Source organism: Beta vulgaris, chromosome 7 (genome assembly GCF_026745355.1).
Source record: "Beta vulgaris subsp. vulgaris cultivar EL10 chromosome 7, EL10.2, whole genome shotgun sequence".
Classification (NCBI taxonomy): Eukaryota; Viridiplantae; Streptophyta; class Magnoliopsida; order Caryophyllales; family Amaranthaceae; genus Beta; species Beta vulgaris.
The window spans coordinates 48,829,591-48,845,389 of NC_079208.1; the positions used below are offsets into that span (position 1 = coordinate 48,829,591).

General features: G+C 34.1%; 1 protein-coding gene across 1 annotated transcript; it reads left to right on the forward strand.

Annotated features, from left to right (window-relative positions):
* Positions 1 to 4,532: 4,532 nt before the first annotated feature.
* Positions 4,533 to 13,495, forward strand: LOC104908693 (hypothetical protein). The gene is made up of 6 exons (XM_010697837.4): positions 4,533 to 5,061; positions 6,853 to 7,003; positions 7,821 to 8,081; positions 10,962 to 11,043; positions 11,473 to 11,669; positions 12,923 to 13,495. Exons 1-6 carry the CDS (start codon positions 4,835 to 4,837, stop codon positions 13,202 to 13,204), a joined length of 1,200 nt encoding a protein of 399 aa, XP_010696139.2. The 5' UTR covers positions 4,533 to 4,834; the 3' UTR covers positions 13,205 to 13,495.
* The last annotated feature ends 2,304 nt before the right edge of the window (positions 13,496 to 15,799 follow it).

Below are 15,799 nucleotides of genomic sequence, written 5' to 3' on the forward strand. Positions count from 1 at the left end.
ACACGGGTCAGAATTTAGTTTTAAAATATTATGAATACATGATTATAATATCTTAATCATCACCATGATTTTAGGAGATAAAGCTTCTTAAAATCTTACATTCATAACAAAAAACTTGCCACCCAGACCAAGGAAACAAAGAGAATTATCATCTTTGATTGCATCTAATTGGAGAAAATAAAGATAAAATTTGGGGGTGATCATGACAGAGGAGAGAATAATGGTTTTTTCAGAGTGTGAGATGGAGAGAGTGAGTGTGATTGTTGAACTTTATCTGCTAAATATTAATGTTAACACTAAGAATTAAATCAAATAATTGTACTCAAAACTATTGCTCAGACCTCAATGTTCAAATCGCAATTTACAAGCGTACAAATGAAAATTTCAAGTTTAGATATAGGAGTAATAAAATAATATGGGTAACGGGTAGTGATTGTACACTCAAATCTACTCCCTCCATTTCCTAAAGATCTTCCATCTTTCCGTTTAAGTGTATTTTCAAAAGATCTTTCTTCTTTTACATTATTTCTTATTTGGAATTTTTTATCCCCTTTTTACCCTCTCATGTCCCTATCATATGATCCACCATTATATTATTAATTCAATTTTACTCCCTTTCTTTCTCCTACTTTAACCCCTTTTTATTTGTTTATTTATCTTAACCCCTTTCTCTCTCTTACTTTACCCACCCCACACCCCATACCAATAGATCCTCCTTGGTATCTGTAGGAACAGTAACAAGGAAGATCTTTAGGAAACGGATGGAGTATTACTCTTATTATTATTTGGGTAATGGGAGTAACAAGTAATCTCAACCGTACTTAAATCGCAATTCACAAGTGTATAATAGGAGTAATTTGCAAGTATATCGTACTTAATTATATGTATACGTTTTTTTTATATATACAGAATGTACAAAGGGAGATGTTGTATATAAAATTACAAGTGATAGTACATAAAAATCCACCATCTTACATAACTAAGTAGCTTGCTTTTGGATTAATTTTGGTTTTTTAAAAAAGTAGTTTGCTTTTGGATCCGTGCAAAATGAACGGGAAAGTTTTATTTTATCAATATGAAGTAGTATGTGTTAAATTTCCAATTTATATGACGGTAAGTGCTAAGTATATGCCAATTATTATTACTAATATTATGTTGTGTGGGTTAAAAATACTAAATCCCTTATTTTAATATTTTTTAACAAAATATATTACGACTTAATATTTGACACCCACAACTTAACATGAGTAACATGTAATTTATGATATAACAATTTCATATAAATACTTTTCGATAAGTTTAAGATTTGAAAATATAAAAAATTACATATAAGTACTTTATGAGAAATTTCATATAAATTGAAGACTTTATAATATGTCCCTTGGAATATAAGTGCTTTTCGATATTCTAAATGTTTCGTATAATTATAGATATCGACAGATCTGTAGATAAAGTAGGATAGACATAATAGATCATTTGAGTAACATTATATGTATTATATATGAACTCATATTAATTATTTTAAATTCATGACAAAATAATGTATAAACAACTGAGTATATTTAAATCGATACATTCTATACGATATAGTGAGATATTTACCATATTTTCAGAAATAAATTGTAATAATATTTTAAAATTTAGGAGCAAAATTGACAATAAATTGGACTTAATCCATGTTAGGCATTAGGATAGAATATGATTTTCTACTTATATAATTATAAACTAAATCTAACAAAAAATAATAATCTTAATTATATTATTGTACAAGAAATCTTGCCTATAGTACTTGGGATTTTAAATTATCCCAAATTATGTTATAATTTATATGATGATTATGACGTAGCATATTAGTTAATAAAATATTCGAGAATCAAAATATACTACTTAATGGGAGGATTCAAGTCTGGAAGGATGTATATACATACAAGGCATTGCTAAAGGCATGTTGCAAATCTGGGAGGATGCAAAGTCATGTGGCGGCCACAAATCAAAAATTATTTCAGCATATTCTTAATAGTGTGTATTTCGGCATATTCTTAAAAGTGCGTGTCACATCTTAGCAGAAAAACTCTTACTTTGGGCTTTTTTAAAATGAGAATAGGGGAATTATCATTAATAAAACGTCATACTGCATCTACAAAAATACTAACCCTTACATTAAAAATAATCTAAAACATTAATGTGAATGTTTCCAGCCAAAGTACTATAGACGATGCTTCGCGAACGCTGTCGTCATATGGTAATATTACATATAGTTCTTTTTTGATAAGAGAAGGGGAACAGGGGAGGGAGTATGTGCGAACCAAGCAAATGGTGAGTCAAAACTGAGCATATGAGAAAGGAGATTCACGACAAAAAAGGATAAAATCATCTAAAAGAATGAATTAAGTGCCATATAGTTTTTTTTGACCCGTTAAGTAGGTTTCTTTAAGTCACTGGATCAATTTTTGAAGACATGTCCCAAAATTTGAAATATTTCTAAAATAATTTATAGTGAAAATTACTAAAAGTAGACGTTCACACTTTCGATTATTGTGGTCAATTTTCCAATAATATTTTATTTTTTTGATTGCCAAACCATAATAATTCGAATATAGTTGAAATTTAGAATCATACGGATGTTTTGTAATTGCTTCAGATTTTGTTTAATATGTCTTTATGTATTTTTTAAAAGTAAATATAGATTAATATGACATCATATTTTTAAATAATATTTTTAATTCATAATTACTATTAGCATTAAATATATTATAATCTGGAGTGCTTTTAAGGTAATTTTAAAATATATGTAAGTATTTTTTCCGTCTCTTTTTTTTCTTCCTATTTTGATTGTTCGTGTTTTCCACTACACTTTTTTGACCTTAAATATCTTTCATTGCCTATTAGTTTAAAAATATAACCATTGAATAGAGTAATCAAAGAGAATAATCAAATAAGATCCCACATAACCAATGTTATTAGGATCGGAGTCCTACTTTGGACCGTAGAATCATAAGATCCGAATCGGAATTTTAACAATGATGTAAATGAGAATATTTTTTTTTTTGAAAAAAAGTTTGATAGCATGTCCCACCATAATATCAATTTCATTAGTCACTAAACGCACTGGAGTGATTTTCAGCTTTTTGAGCATTTTAATACATGATGACTGTAAAAAAAAATTAAATCACGAGCTAATATTACACCATATTTTTAAGAGAAATATCTTAAAATCTAAAATTTATAAAACAAAAGTAATTGATGTGATCATGAATTATGGATTTAAAATTTACAAGTGCAGCTCACGGATTGTAAGCTACAAGTCACAAGTCATACTTATTCAACTCACGGGTTGTAAGTCAATTTCACCATATTTAACGGGTGATAAATAGTAATTATTATAAATAAGTCACAAGTCATAATTGTAACACTCACGGATCGTAAGCTAATTTCAAATTATTCTGAATTAATTTCATGATACTGTACGATAATTTAATTTTACATTTTTTTACTCTTTCAACTTTATATGCATGCATTCTAATAATAATGCATTTAATAGATTTGGAAAAAACCACTTAAAAATTAACAAATTTACGTGCATTATGCACCATAGACCCGTTTTCAACCGTGGTCAATTTTTGTTGCCTTTTCCAGAGTGGCGAGCAAAAATGGTATGAACTTTCTTCCGTTTGATAATGAACACGGTGTGCACACAAGTACAACAAATATAGTTTAAAAGGCAGTCTTTGAAAACGTATAAATTGATTTGAAAATTACATTTGTAATTATTGTTCTTCAATCAATCTTACTTTATGATTTTATAATTATGCATAATACAGAAAGTTAAGTGATTGTTATTGTGTAACTTCTAAAATATACTCCATAATAAGCCAAAAATATTCCAGTGCATTATGCACGGGTAATAAAGCTAGTAGTTACAAGAATAAACCAAAAAACATGTAGGTGTAACCTAGAGGTGATCATGGGCCAGGCCGCGGCCAAAAAAAATTTGCCCATTGGTCGGGCCGGGCCTAAATTCGGGCCGAATTTTTGTGTTCAAAGCCCGCTATTTCGAGCCTAAATTAGCGGGCTTTTGCGGGCCAAAAAATAGACTAAAAAGTCGTTTTTGGCTTGCCCAAAGCCAAAAAAATACGGACGGGCCGGGTCGGGCCCGGCCCTTGGGCCGAAAAATTCTGCCCAAAACCCGGTCCAAAAGCGGGCCGGGCCAAAATGATCACCTCTAGTGTAACCGTGTAATTATGGTCATAAACTCATAGTTAATCATGAAATACATTGTTTGATTTGCCTTCTAAATATAGTAGTGACAAAAAGAATACAAGTATATATAAATAATCCGTAGAAAACAACAAAGTCTAAATCTAAATATGTAATTTGTACCTAGATGGAGAGAAAACCACACATCACATTTGGTTTTGTTGAGCAAAGAAAGCCACATATTTGTTTTCTTAATTTATTTTCGCAAACCACATAAATTAAAGCTCTCTTTATTAATTTTTGTTTCTTGGAGGGAAAGAATCCAACTCTTTTGGTCTATCCAATATGGGTCAACATCACCCGAATCTCAAATGTGGATTCCCACACAAATATTGCTGAATATTTCTTCTTTATTTATCCCTTTTTCTCACCTTGAAATCCACAACAATGGCGCAACACGCTCATCTGGTTTGAATCTTGCCTACTATTCTTCGCAAATGTAACAAAATTTCTCTTCAATTTAGCAGAAGTTATCATAATTTGTTCTTACTCTACGAAACCATCGAAGTTATTCCTCTCTTTTCGTTGAATTGTGCTAAAGTACGAATAAATTAGGGTTTTCGGCGAAGAAAAAGCTATGAAAATGGCGGAATTGTTGATTTTACCATCATCAGAAGCTAAATTGTTATGGAAGGAAAACAAAGCAGGTGGTTGGGCTGCACTTGCTGCTATCTCTTTCATCTTTGTATGGCAACTCTTGAAGTTCATCTTACCTGCTCTTCGATTGATTGTTGTTCGATTTAGACGCACTTCTCCTCCTCCTCTTTCTCTCTCCTCCGATGCCATTTCTCCTTCCTCTCATCGGTAATATCTCCTTTCTAATCTCTACAGTTAATTTTAGTTGCTGAATGCTCTAGATTTTCGTGATGAAATTGCATCAATTTTTAATCTTAGTTTCAGTTTTGTTGAGAATAACGTAGTTATGCTAGTTGATAGATTATCGTAATTCATACATGATGTTATTTATTATGATAATAGAAGTGTATTATTAAGAGGTATGATTGAAGTTAAATAAATAGAAGTAGGAGATATAGTTTATCTATTGTACAACTAGACTTCTGTAATCATAGTATATCATATGATATTCTATCAACTAGATTTCCATGTGTGTGAAATTTTAATAAGGTGTTTATATTATTCATTTTGAAGTATTGTTTGTATGCCAGAACTTATTAGTTTGGTACTGATGAAATTCAATTACTATGGTATTGACATGAGATTTTTTTAACAAAATTTTATGTATAATTTTCTTACCTATGCAATTGTTTACAATTGGCTGTCAATTGCGTTATGAATGTTTTGGTTTTATGTTGAATGAAGTGGTAGATCTTAGAGTAGGAGTTCGTCTTTTGAGAATCTACTCCAAAAAATTTAGTTGCCGAGCTTAGCTTATACTCCCTTTGTTTCTATATATAGGGCATGCCCACTTCTTGAATATTTCTTTTGAGTTTTGACCACTGGGGATATCTTGTAATATGACAGATAAAATTTATAAATGAAACTGTTAATATTTAAAAATTACTTTCATAGATTATTATAATTTTCAGTATCTGAATAATGAGTAATAGTCAAAATTCAACATCGCATTTGTGCATGCCTTGTAAATGAAACAGACGTAAAATTGAAAGGGGATAATTTGTTATGCTCGACTAGTAGATACTCCTTTGTTTGGAAATAGTTGTCGTATTATATATTCTAATTTCACATCGTTAAGGATTTGACATGGTTAAAAGGCTCTTTTAGGTCATTAGCCAGCCTCATATTCTGTCCATCACTCATTTTAAATACGTATTAGGGAATTATGAACCATTTCTACTAAGCGTTGTGATATGGGTTCTATCTCAGAATCCTAAGTTTGATGGATCAAGTTGCAGCGGGGATTCTCTTACCCTTCTCCCCCTAACTATGAGGTGCCTAGCTTGCTATGCTGGCCGTATTGACACTTTCAAGGTCTGAATCTGAAGGGAACTTTTCCTTACCATATTAACAAAAAGTAAATAAATGATCTATTTATCTTTGAAGGAAATGTGTTCATCCTTTTTAGACATTTCAAAACGGTATATGCTATGATTATATTGCATGGACGACATAAAATATTGCCCACCACTAATTCATAAACATGTACCGTTGTGTTAGATCATTTGTTTGCTAAAATCCTTGTAAGTGTAGCTCATAGCTTCGTACACCATGTAATTGGAATGCCTCCTTTTATAGCAGAAATGACCTTTATTAGATTTGAAATTTTGATATAACTTCTTTATTAATATCTTTCGGAAACATTTTGCTTTTGCTGATAACAAAATTCCTTGGGTGTATGCTCATTGCTTAGGCATAAGGAGTTACAGCGTAGAACTTCCAGACTTCCTGTATATGTTGATTGAGGGTCGATCTATTGTACAAATTTCATTTTGAAGCAACAATGTCTCTTGACCTTCTTTTTTCTCCAATTACTTTCAAGTTTCAATTTGCTCAGTACCATTCAGCATTTAAAGCATATTCCTTTTACACTATATGACATGATTGTGTACTAATAATTCATATGTTCATTAGTAGATTTCAACTTCTCATGTCAATAGTTCTGCATTTTAACTGCAGAATATCCGACCTTATATCAGATGGTGACTTGAAAATTTTGATTGACAATTTGGATGAGAAAGCCAATGATCCTGAAAATGGAAAATGGGAAAATGTCACTGAGAAAAGCAAGACTTCTCTGTCCTACAAGGCAAAATGCTGTAAACCAAAGGTGATTAGTAACATTTAACTTGTTTGTTTACTTGAAAGTTGAAAGTGGTATATATTAGTAGGATCTTCAACACTTGGGCCGTGCCTCAAAGATATTTTAGTTTTTCATTTTTGGGGGCATAAGCATACAAATTTGACCAAGTGATACACTAACCTGTATACTTTAGGTTTTTATTTAAAATCAATTGGGGCTTTGAAGTTCTTTTCCAGCGATTCTATGGTTATGGACCCAAATCCATTAGTAAGGAACTTTTTGTGCTGCTGTTCTATGCTTGTTGACATAATTTTTTAGGACTGGTGCACTGACCAGCGATCATCCATGTTGAGTTATCTCATAGCGTATAAGTATATAGAGTGTAAGTATAAGGGTTGCTGCATCATTAGATCGCAATTTAGTGTATTCCATGTCAGCTGTCTTCCAAGGAAAGCGTACATTGTTTTCCAAACATATACTTCCGTTAGGACAATGATATACAACTTTAATTCCATTTCTGTGGGTGGTGAGAAATAAAGCACTTCTGTTTGGAGATGGAGCGCTTATGTGATAAATGTCAATGTTTTGCTGAATTATGACAATTGTTAGATGTCACATTGTTATTTTCTTTTGTTGCTTGCCTTTGACCAATTTTGGGATTGGTATGGATGATGAACTGGTGCTAGGAAAGCCCTTTTGTGTTTTCTACTCAATGTTTAGCCTTCTTACTCATCCCGAAGTGAAGCTTCTGTTATTCTGTTTTCTGGGTTTTAGGGGAGGGTTTGGTTGTCTTGGTAACCTGTGACAACGAGACTGATGTGTGGTTCTTTTTTATTCCATGTAGGAGGGTCCTCTCAAATACTGGAGTGTAACTGTGTTCGAGAATTGCTCCCCTGAAACCTTAAGGGACTTTTATATGGACTGCGATTTTAGGAAGCAATGGGACAAGACAGTGGTTGCTCATGAGCAATTGCAGATTGATGAAGGAAGTGGAACAGAGATCGGGAAGACCATAAAGAAATTTCCGCTTTTGACGCCTCGAGAATATGTTTTGGCATGGAAGATTTGGGAAGGCAGCAACAGAACATACTACTGCTTTACAAAGGTGAGCTCCAAACACTCTTCATAACCTGCTACTCCCTCTGTCTCTTTAATGTATGCTTTGTTCAATACGCATAAGTAAGCAATTGTTTTTTGTGAATTTTGCACTAGCAAAATTCTGAAAGTAGATTTTTTTTAAAAATTCACATTGAGCGAACCTAATGCAATCTCGTATGACTATATTTAATAATGTACTGGTGAGAATACGCGGTCATAGTTTTAATCTTTGACTCTCGAAAAATGCAATGGAGCAACATTTAGTGAAAGAGAGAGCAGATTACTAGAGCTTCTATACAAGTTTTTAGTGTTGGATGTGTGGACTTTGGAGGCTTATGTCATTTTTGGTACGCAAAATTGTTCTTCTTATCTTCCATTCTCGATGTTTTGTGTTCTATTTAGCTTCACATTCTCTCCTTTCCTTCATGATCTATAGGGAAAAGAGGACTTGAATGAGGCGCATATCACTGTAACCCTCTATCCAGAAATGTAACACATGTCCTGTTACACTTTATCCTCACTCATATGCGTCCAAGGAAATTTCTCGGATCACCTATTCCAAGATTACTCAAAGTTTAGTGTGACTAGGGTGTCACATCATATGAGTTCCCTATACATAGGTGGCGGTGCACTATTAGGCAGTATAACTATTACAGAAAAGGAAGATGCATTGCCTTTATATGTGGTCCAACAATAATGTTGGCAGATTTTAAAAAACCTTTAGGTTATAAGAGGGAGTGTCACCTATCTCAAGACTACTTTTAGTTAAAGCGTGACTAGAGTGTCACAACATATGAGCTCCCTATTAGACAGGTGCACTGTAGGAAGTATGATCAAGCTCTCCTACACGGTTCTGACTTTGCATTACAGAAGAGGAAGATGCGTTGCCTTTATATGATGTCCAATAATAGTGTTGGCAAATTTTAGAACTCCTTTAGGTTATGAGACACTGTTTTGTTTCCTTAACAAAAACGTAATTGATGTGGGCTTATAATTAAATCAACATCGTACAGGGATTGTTGGTTTCGCAAATTTGAAGATTAACTCAACTTATCTTCCTGGTAGAAAGTCCAAGTTGTCAAACTTTTTGAGACACAGAGTTATCTTTTCGAGGTATCATTATCTTTTTGATATGCTTGGATGAACTGTTGCACACCATAATAATTTATAATCATTTATCTTCTCCATGGAGGCCACTATGTGACAATAAACACCGTCAAAACCTGGACCTTTGATATTTTATATTTAACTCAAGTGATCTTGCTCATTAAGAACAATGTGCAATATGACATTAAGTGTGTCTTTGTTTCTTTAGAATATCATCTGTTTTGGAAGAAAAAAAACTCTTGCTCATTGTAGTCATTGATTTCCATGTAGGTGTTCAGTGTTTTCTACTCTCGTCCCCCAAATAATAAAACAAAGAAGTTCCTTATTACTATTTTGGAAGGTCCCAAAAAAGTACCTCTACTCTTTCAGTAAAAGACAATATTTAAACGACCAGTTTGATAGTTGGTTATAAATGGTAGTAATGGGAATGAATTTGTATGTAAATTTGTCAAGAAAATCATTATTCATTCGCATGGTAATGCTAATTCATTCTAAATTGTGTATTTTTCTTCTTAAATTTTCATTCCCATTCAATACCACCTTATAGGTGGTAATGAGTGGTAATGAAAATTGCTTCCCCTTGGAGAAAAAACACAAGCTTAGGGATGAGATTGCTTCTCCAAAAGGAAAAAAACACAAACTTGGAGGTTGTAATTGCCTCCCCATGAATATTTTAAGGGTCATTCCCTTGTAATATTGCACTTAAAAGTCATTCTCATTACCAACATTTATTACCGACTACCAAATGGGCCGAAAATGTTTTTGTTCCCTTTTATCTCTCTATCACATCAACCCTTCCCCCTATCATAAGACCCTCTTTTACTTTTTCCCCCTCGCTCTATCCATGACCAATTGTTCAATCTACACTTCCAGCTCTATCCAATGTCAACTTGAAACTTCGTTGGGGACAAGGGAGTATCACTGTAAGCCAGTTCCTATACCATTTGTTTGAGTACGACGTGCGGCCTGGCCACAATGTAACAAGTCACCGCTTAATTATGTAGCAAATTATTCTTTGACAATCTAACAAGTCAGCCCTCAATGCCTCAATAATACAACACCTTACCCCTCAATATATAAGTCACTCCTAAACAATATATATAAGGTCATCCTTCAATATATAACATATTAACATATATTAAGTTTTAGTGCAATATATTACTCATGAACAGTAAGACAAGTGACCCCTAAAGCCGTGAACAATATTCTTCTTAGTGTTAGCACCACTTGTTAGCCAAGCAACTTCCTGAACAATGTTATACAAAATCTTATACTTTAAAAATCTTGTTGAGGCTGCATTTTGGAGGCAAGCGGGTGTTAGGACGTAGAAGGGATTTTGAGATTATTACCCACACTAAAGACATGTGGTCCCTGTTTTTTTTAATAAAAATCTTTATGAAGAAGACTGCTATAAGATTAGGACTTCTTATTTTCATCTTAGAAGGAAGGAAAATGAATGCCGTATATGCAGGGAGATTGGGTGGCACATGTAGAGATTTTTGAGTAATATTGCAAAAAATTTCTCAATTGTTCCTTTCAGAGGTTCACATCACATGACCTTTGTCTATTTTTCCGATTAGTTTTTTCTTTTTCTTCAAGTCATATAATATTACATGTTGCATGCCTTATTACAAAGTCAATCACAAAGCTGTGTTGTCAATAATTGGTATATCTCACTGGCTCGAGTTTCTTGGATTTAATATTTGTACTTCTCTAACTGTCGTGCAATTGCTCTTTTATATGTTTTGGGCCTTTTGGCTAATGCTTTTGACCTTTATAGGAATGTGAACATCCTTTGGCACCCATACAGAGGAAGTATGTACGAGTTCCATTTTTCAGATCTGGATGGAGAATACGGCAAGGTAAATACCCAAGTATATACATCGTTTTTCTAGTGATTGAGTGCTTTCATTAACTAATTGTATGGAGTTTTTACCTTATTGTGATGGTATCAAGATTTTCTCATTATTACTAAGATGCCTTCTGGTTTAGACATTTATTTAGAAGACAAGAACCATTGGAGGTCTAGTGTTCTCTTGTTTACTAATTGACGATGCAGGGTGCATTCGCTTCACCTTATGTTTTCTGAACTTATATGACTGAGCTTGTATGAATTTATCTTAAATTATTTGAACTTATTGAAGCTTATTTTATAAGGTGTTAGAACTTATTGGAGCTATCTGGAGTTATTTCTAAGGCGAAGAGAATGCACCCGTAGTACTGCAATTATGATAAATTAACTAGGTATAGCTGCATATCACAAATTTAATGTGGAGTTTGTATTGCTTCAGTACCTGGAAAAAATGCCTCTGAAATCAGAATGGTGCACCAAGAAGATGCTGGTTTGAATGTGGAGTTTGCAAAGTTGGCATTTGCACGAGGGATATGGAGTTATGTATGTAAAATGGATGATGCTCTGCGCAAGTATTCTTCAATCCATCATCCACCCTCAAGTTCAACAACGACTGCTGTTTCTCTCATTCAAAAGGTTAGGTTCATTCTTCCACTGCTGTACATTGAAGTCACATATTACTGTGTCAGCAAGCATATATTTCCTTCCCTCCAGAACTAAGAGTCACATTACTATTTGGGGGATGCCTGGAAAAACTGTCATCTTTAATTAAGTTTTGGTTTTTTTGATTGGATTTAGCCCGATAAAATGAACTTAGAATGAGTGATGGGGAGTGTGGAAATGATGCAACTACTTTACCAGTGTCATATCCTTCTAACAGGGTGGGAAAATGGAGCAACTATTTCCTAACAGAGGGAGTAGTAGTTAATTTGTGGTGACTGTTATGCATGTGATTGTCTTATTCCCTCTATCCTATATTTAGCTTCGTGCTAGTAAGGTACGATGATTAAGAGAAAAAAATGAAAGAATTTAGATTTAATAGTGCATAGAGAAAATTTATTAGAGTATGTTTTGGAATGAAGAAATTATCAAGGTTTGATGTGGTGGAGAAAGTGACGAACTTGGAAAGAAAATGAATGTTCTGTTTAGGACATCATAGTAAGAAGAAGTGGGAAGTTAAATGTGGGATGAAGTGCCACTCTTTAAAAAAAGATGTATAAGTCTGTAAAGACACCTTTTATGTAACTTATCTTGGAACACGTAGTACTTCGTGTATGGTAGAAGTTCCACCATTTGACCTCCTACAACTCCTACCAACTGCAATTCTTAGGGGTGAGGATTCGCCTTTATCCTACCCCCTCCCCCCCCCCTCCTCCCCTTGCAAGAGCTTGGCTTGCAAACCTAATTGAATATGCCTGCCAGAGGTACGCTCCAGTAGGGTCCTTACCATATTAAAAAAGAAATTGTTGCTTACACCTTACTGTGGTCATGGGCAATTTTCTGCTGTCTTTGTGGCTGAATTATGTTAACTTAGCAATTTTGTTTCTGCATTCTGGAATGTTATGTGATACAAACAATTGAATAAGCTTAGAGCCATAATTTCACAAAGACATGAGATTAAGACATTGAAGGAATCTTTATTCCCTCCCATTCATTGCTTGCCAGCCCACATCATAGACCATGTATTGGTGTACGTGTGGACGCATGTTGATAGCTCACATGTGTCATATCATAGTTGTGCATCACCTTGTTGCTTGGTATGGCAGTCTATTTGTTTGAAATATTCTATTTTTTACTATTACATTAAGGTTTCAAGCCTCAGTGTTAAGATGAATGCCCATTGAACTAGATTCTGGATACATAATCATGGCCGTGTATCTTTAATGCAGGTCCCACATGACCTCGATGCCATAATTAGAGCATCATCGTCGGATCTAGCTTCTGGTTCTGGTTCTAGCCATGGCATCAATGGTCAGGAAAATGGAGCTAATTCACAAAAACTCAAGAGGATGCCCTCAAAGAAATTGATTGCTAATGGCTTGCTTCTTCTTGGCGGCTTAGTCTGTTTATCTCAAGGAAATTCAGGTCTAGGTGCCAAAGTTGCCATTGCATGTGTTCTGAAGAAGTTGAGTAAACGTGGCTCACTATGTGGTCAGAAACAGCAGAGGTAATGATCAAGTTTATTCATCATGCAATCTTCCGGGCTTCCAGATATTCACCCGTTGGTCTCCTGAATTGGTTCATATATATACTCATTGTTCCACAGAGAACTGAAAGAAAGCGGAGACCGTGTATGTTATCGTGTATGTTATATCCAAGCGTGTAATTGTATATAACCAACACAAGTTCAATCATATTTTTCTTCTATGTATATCATATCCAATGACTGAGCATTGCTTGGTCTAATATGCTTGTATCTCATATGTCAGAAATCTAATGAAAAACCCACCCGAATTGTCCGACATTGGCAAGGAAGAAAGAAGCAAACCCACTTGATAAGCTTGAGTTGCTTCTTCTAGCAAATTGATTTCAGGTGGAAACCTTTGGCCTATGTGATCAAAGTCTTCTTGACTGATAAGTGTGGCACGTAACGTTTAATGATTTCTTTGAAGAAAGGTTCCCAACTATTGCCAAACTTAACCTGTTACATCTATATGTATATTCAGACTAAGAATCTCTCTTTTAAAGATTTCTCATGAATAACTCATGAATAAAAAAACAGTCATAGTATTATAGGGGGTCGTATGGTATTTACTATGTTCATGAAGATGAAATACCCTTACATGTGAGTTCTGACCCTAATTAGGTATCTTCTTTTTACCTCCTATTATCTAGATGTACACGAAAAGACACCAGTATTTATAGACACAAAATGGATGGACATGATATAACTTATGGATGCATAAAATAACTTCTCGATGAGAATTTACTGATGTACTAATTATCTTTTAGATATTGAAAGATATCTTTCAGTAGCTTTTGGATTTAGAAGATAATATTTGGATGTACAATATAGCTTATGTATGTACATATTCAATGTACATAAAAAAAAATTATGCAAGTACAAGCATGAGCGAAAAATGTGAGCTATACTTTAGTCATGCTGGTTCCTATAGTAAGGGTTAAATTTGATAATAGACCTTCTTATACTTTAACCAACTAATCACTTTAAATTTGACCTTCAAAAAGCATATGACACTAAGCTGAGAGTTTCTAGAAGAAGTGATGGATGCTTTGAGATTTTCCAAAAGTTTTACCAAGTTGATTATGACATGTGTTAGGCCTTCCTTTTCCCTGATGTTGAATTGTGTTCTTACTGGTTAATTTCACTCAAAGAGAGGGTTTAGGCAGGAGGATCCCATGTCCCCTCTGCTCTTTGTCCTATACATGGAGTACCTTTTCAGGGTCATAGTATATATATTGGGAAACCAAATGAGTTTAAATATCATCCAAGATGCAAGTCAATGGGCATTAATCACCTTTGCTTTGTTGACGATCTTATTTTGTTCAGCAAACGTGACTATAAGTCTGTGAAAATGGTTTTACAAGGAGTGCAGTTATTTACAGCTACTACTGGCCTGAAGGCAAACAAAAATCAATCAGCTTTGTACAGTTGTGGTTTGGAGTAGAGGGGAAATTCAAAGATTGTGTGATAGCTCTGGGCTCATACATGGTAGCTTACCATTTATATATCTTGGGATTCCAATTTCTACAAAAAAAAAAAAACCATCTACTGCTGACTGTGAGAAGCTTGTAGAAAAAATGGTCAACATGATAAGGGTTTGGAGCACCAGAAACATATCATTTGCTGGCAGAAGACAATTGGTGAATTTAGTGTTGCTTAGCGTTAGTGTGTACTGGTCTCTGATATTTATCCTACCTAAATCTGTGTTTAAGCAAGTCAATGCTGTTTGTAGGGATTTCCTGTGGACTAGCACCTGCAACAATCCTAAACCAGGTTATGTGGGGTGGGAGGAAGTCTGTAAACAAAAGGATGGTGGTTTGGGCTTTAGGGATATAATGACATGGAATGTTGCTATGATTGGTAAGATAGCCTAGGACATCGCTTTGAAAGTTGACAATTTGTTGGTAAAATGGGTTCACACAATGTACATTAAGGAGCAAAACTGGAGCACGTTTGTGGCTCCTAAAAATGCTTGATGTGCTCTTAAATATATTTGCAAGGTTAGGCAGCAAATCACTAGCAATGTTGCATTGCAATGGCTGAATCATTCAACCAATAGCACTGCTTTGATGTATAAACAGACTATTGATCAATGAATCATCACAACACTCCTAAACACAACTTCATTAGCTGGCTGGCTATAGGAACAATACTACAGACTAGAGGGAGGCTATACAGTATTGGTGTTTGTCCTATTGATACTTGTTTGTTGTGTGACAAGAGCACATAAACTTATGAGCATTTGTTTTTTAATTGCACATTTAGTTAGCAATGCTTACAAAAGTTTAAAGAATGGTTTGGGTTGCGAGCTACTACATGCAACTATGACTACATTCTTAGATGGATAAGCAGAAGATCTGGAGGAAGCAAGTTTATAAAACAAGTGCTGGTAGCTGCAATTGTAAGCACAATCTATAAAATATGGTAGGAAATAAATAATGCACTCTAGAATATGCAGGTGCAATTTGTGAAGAGAAGTGTAGAAGAGATTTAGTATAATGTAAAGTGTAGAATTAACTCTAGGCTGCCAAAGAAAATGAAAGTTGTAGATAAGCAGTGGTTGGAGAAGTTGTAATTGTAT

Coding starts and splice junctions, on each gene's coding strand:
- LOC104908693 (XM_010697837.4), top strand. CDS start 4,835: ATGAAAATGGCGGAATTGTTGATTTTACCATCATCAGAAGCTAAATTG. Junction 7,004..7,820: donor CAAAATGCTGTAAACCAAAG/GTGATTAGTAAC, acceptor TATTCCATGTAG/GAGGGTCCTCTCAAATACTG. Junction 8,082..10,961: donor CATACTACTGCTTTACAAAG/GTGAGCTCCAAA, acceptor TGACCTTTATAG/GAATGTGAACATCCTTTGGC.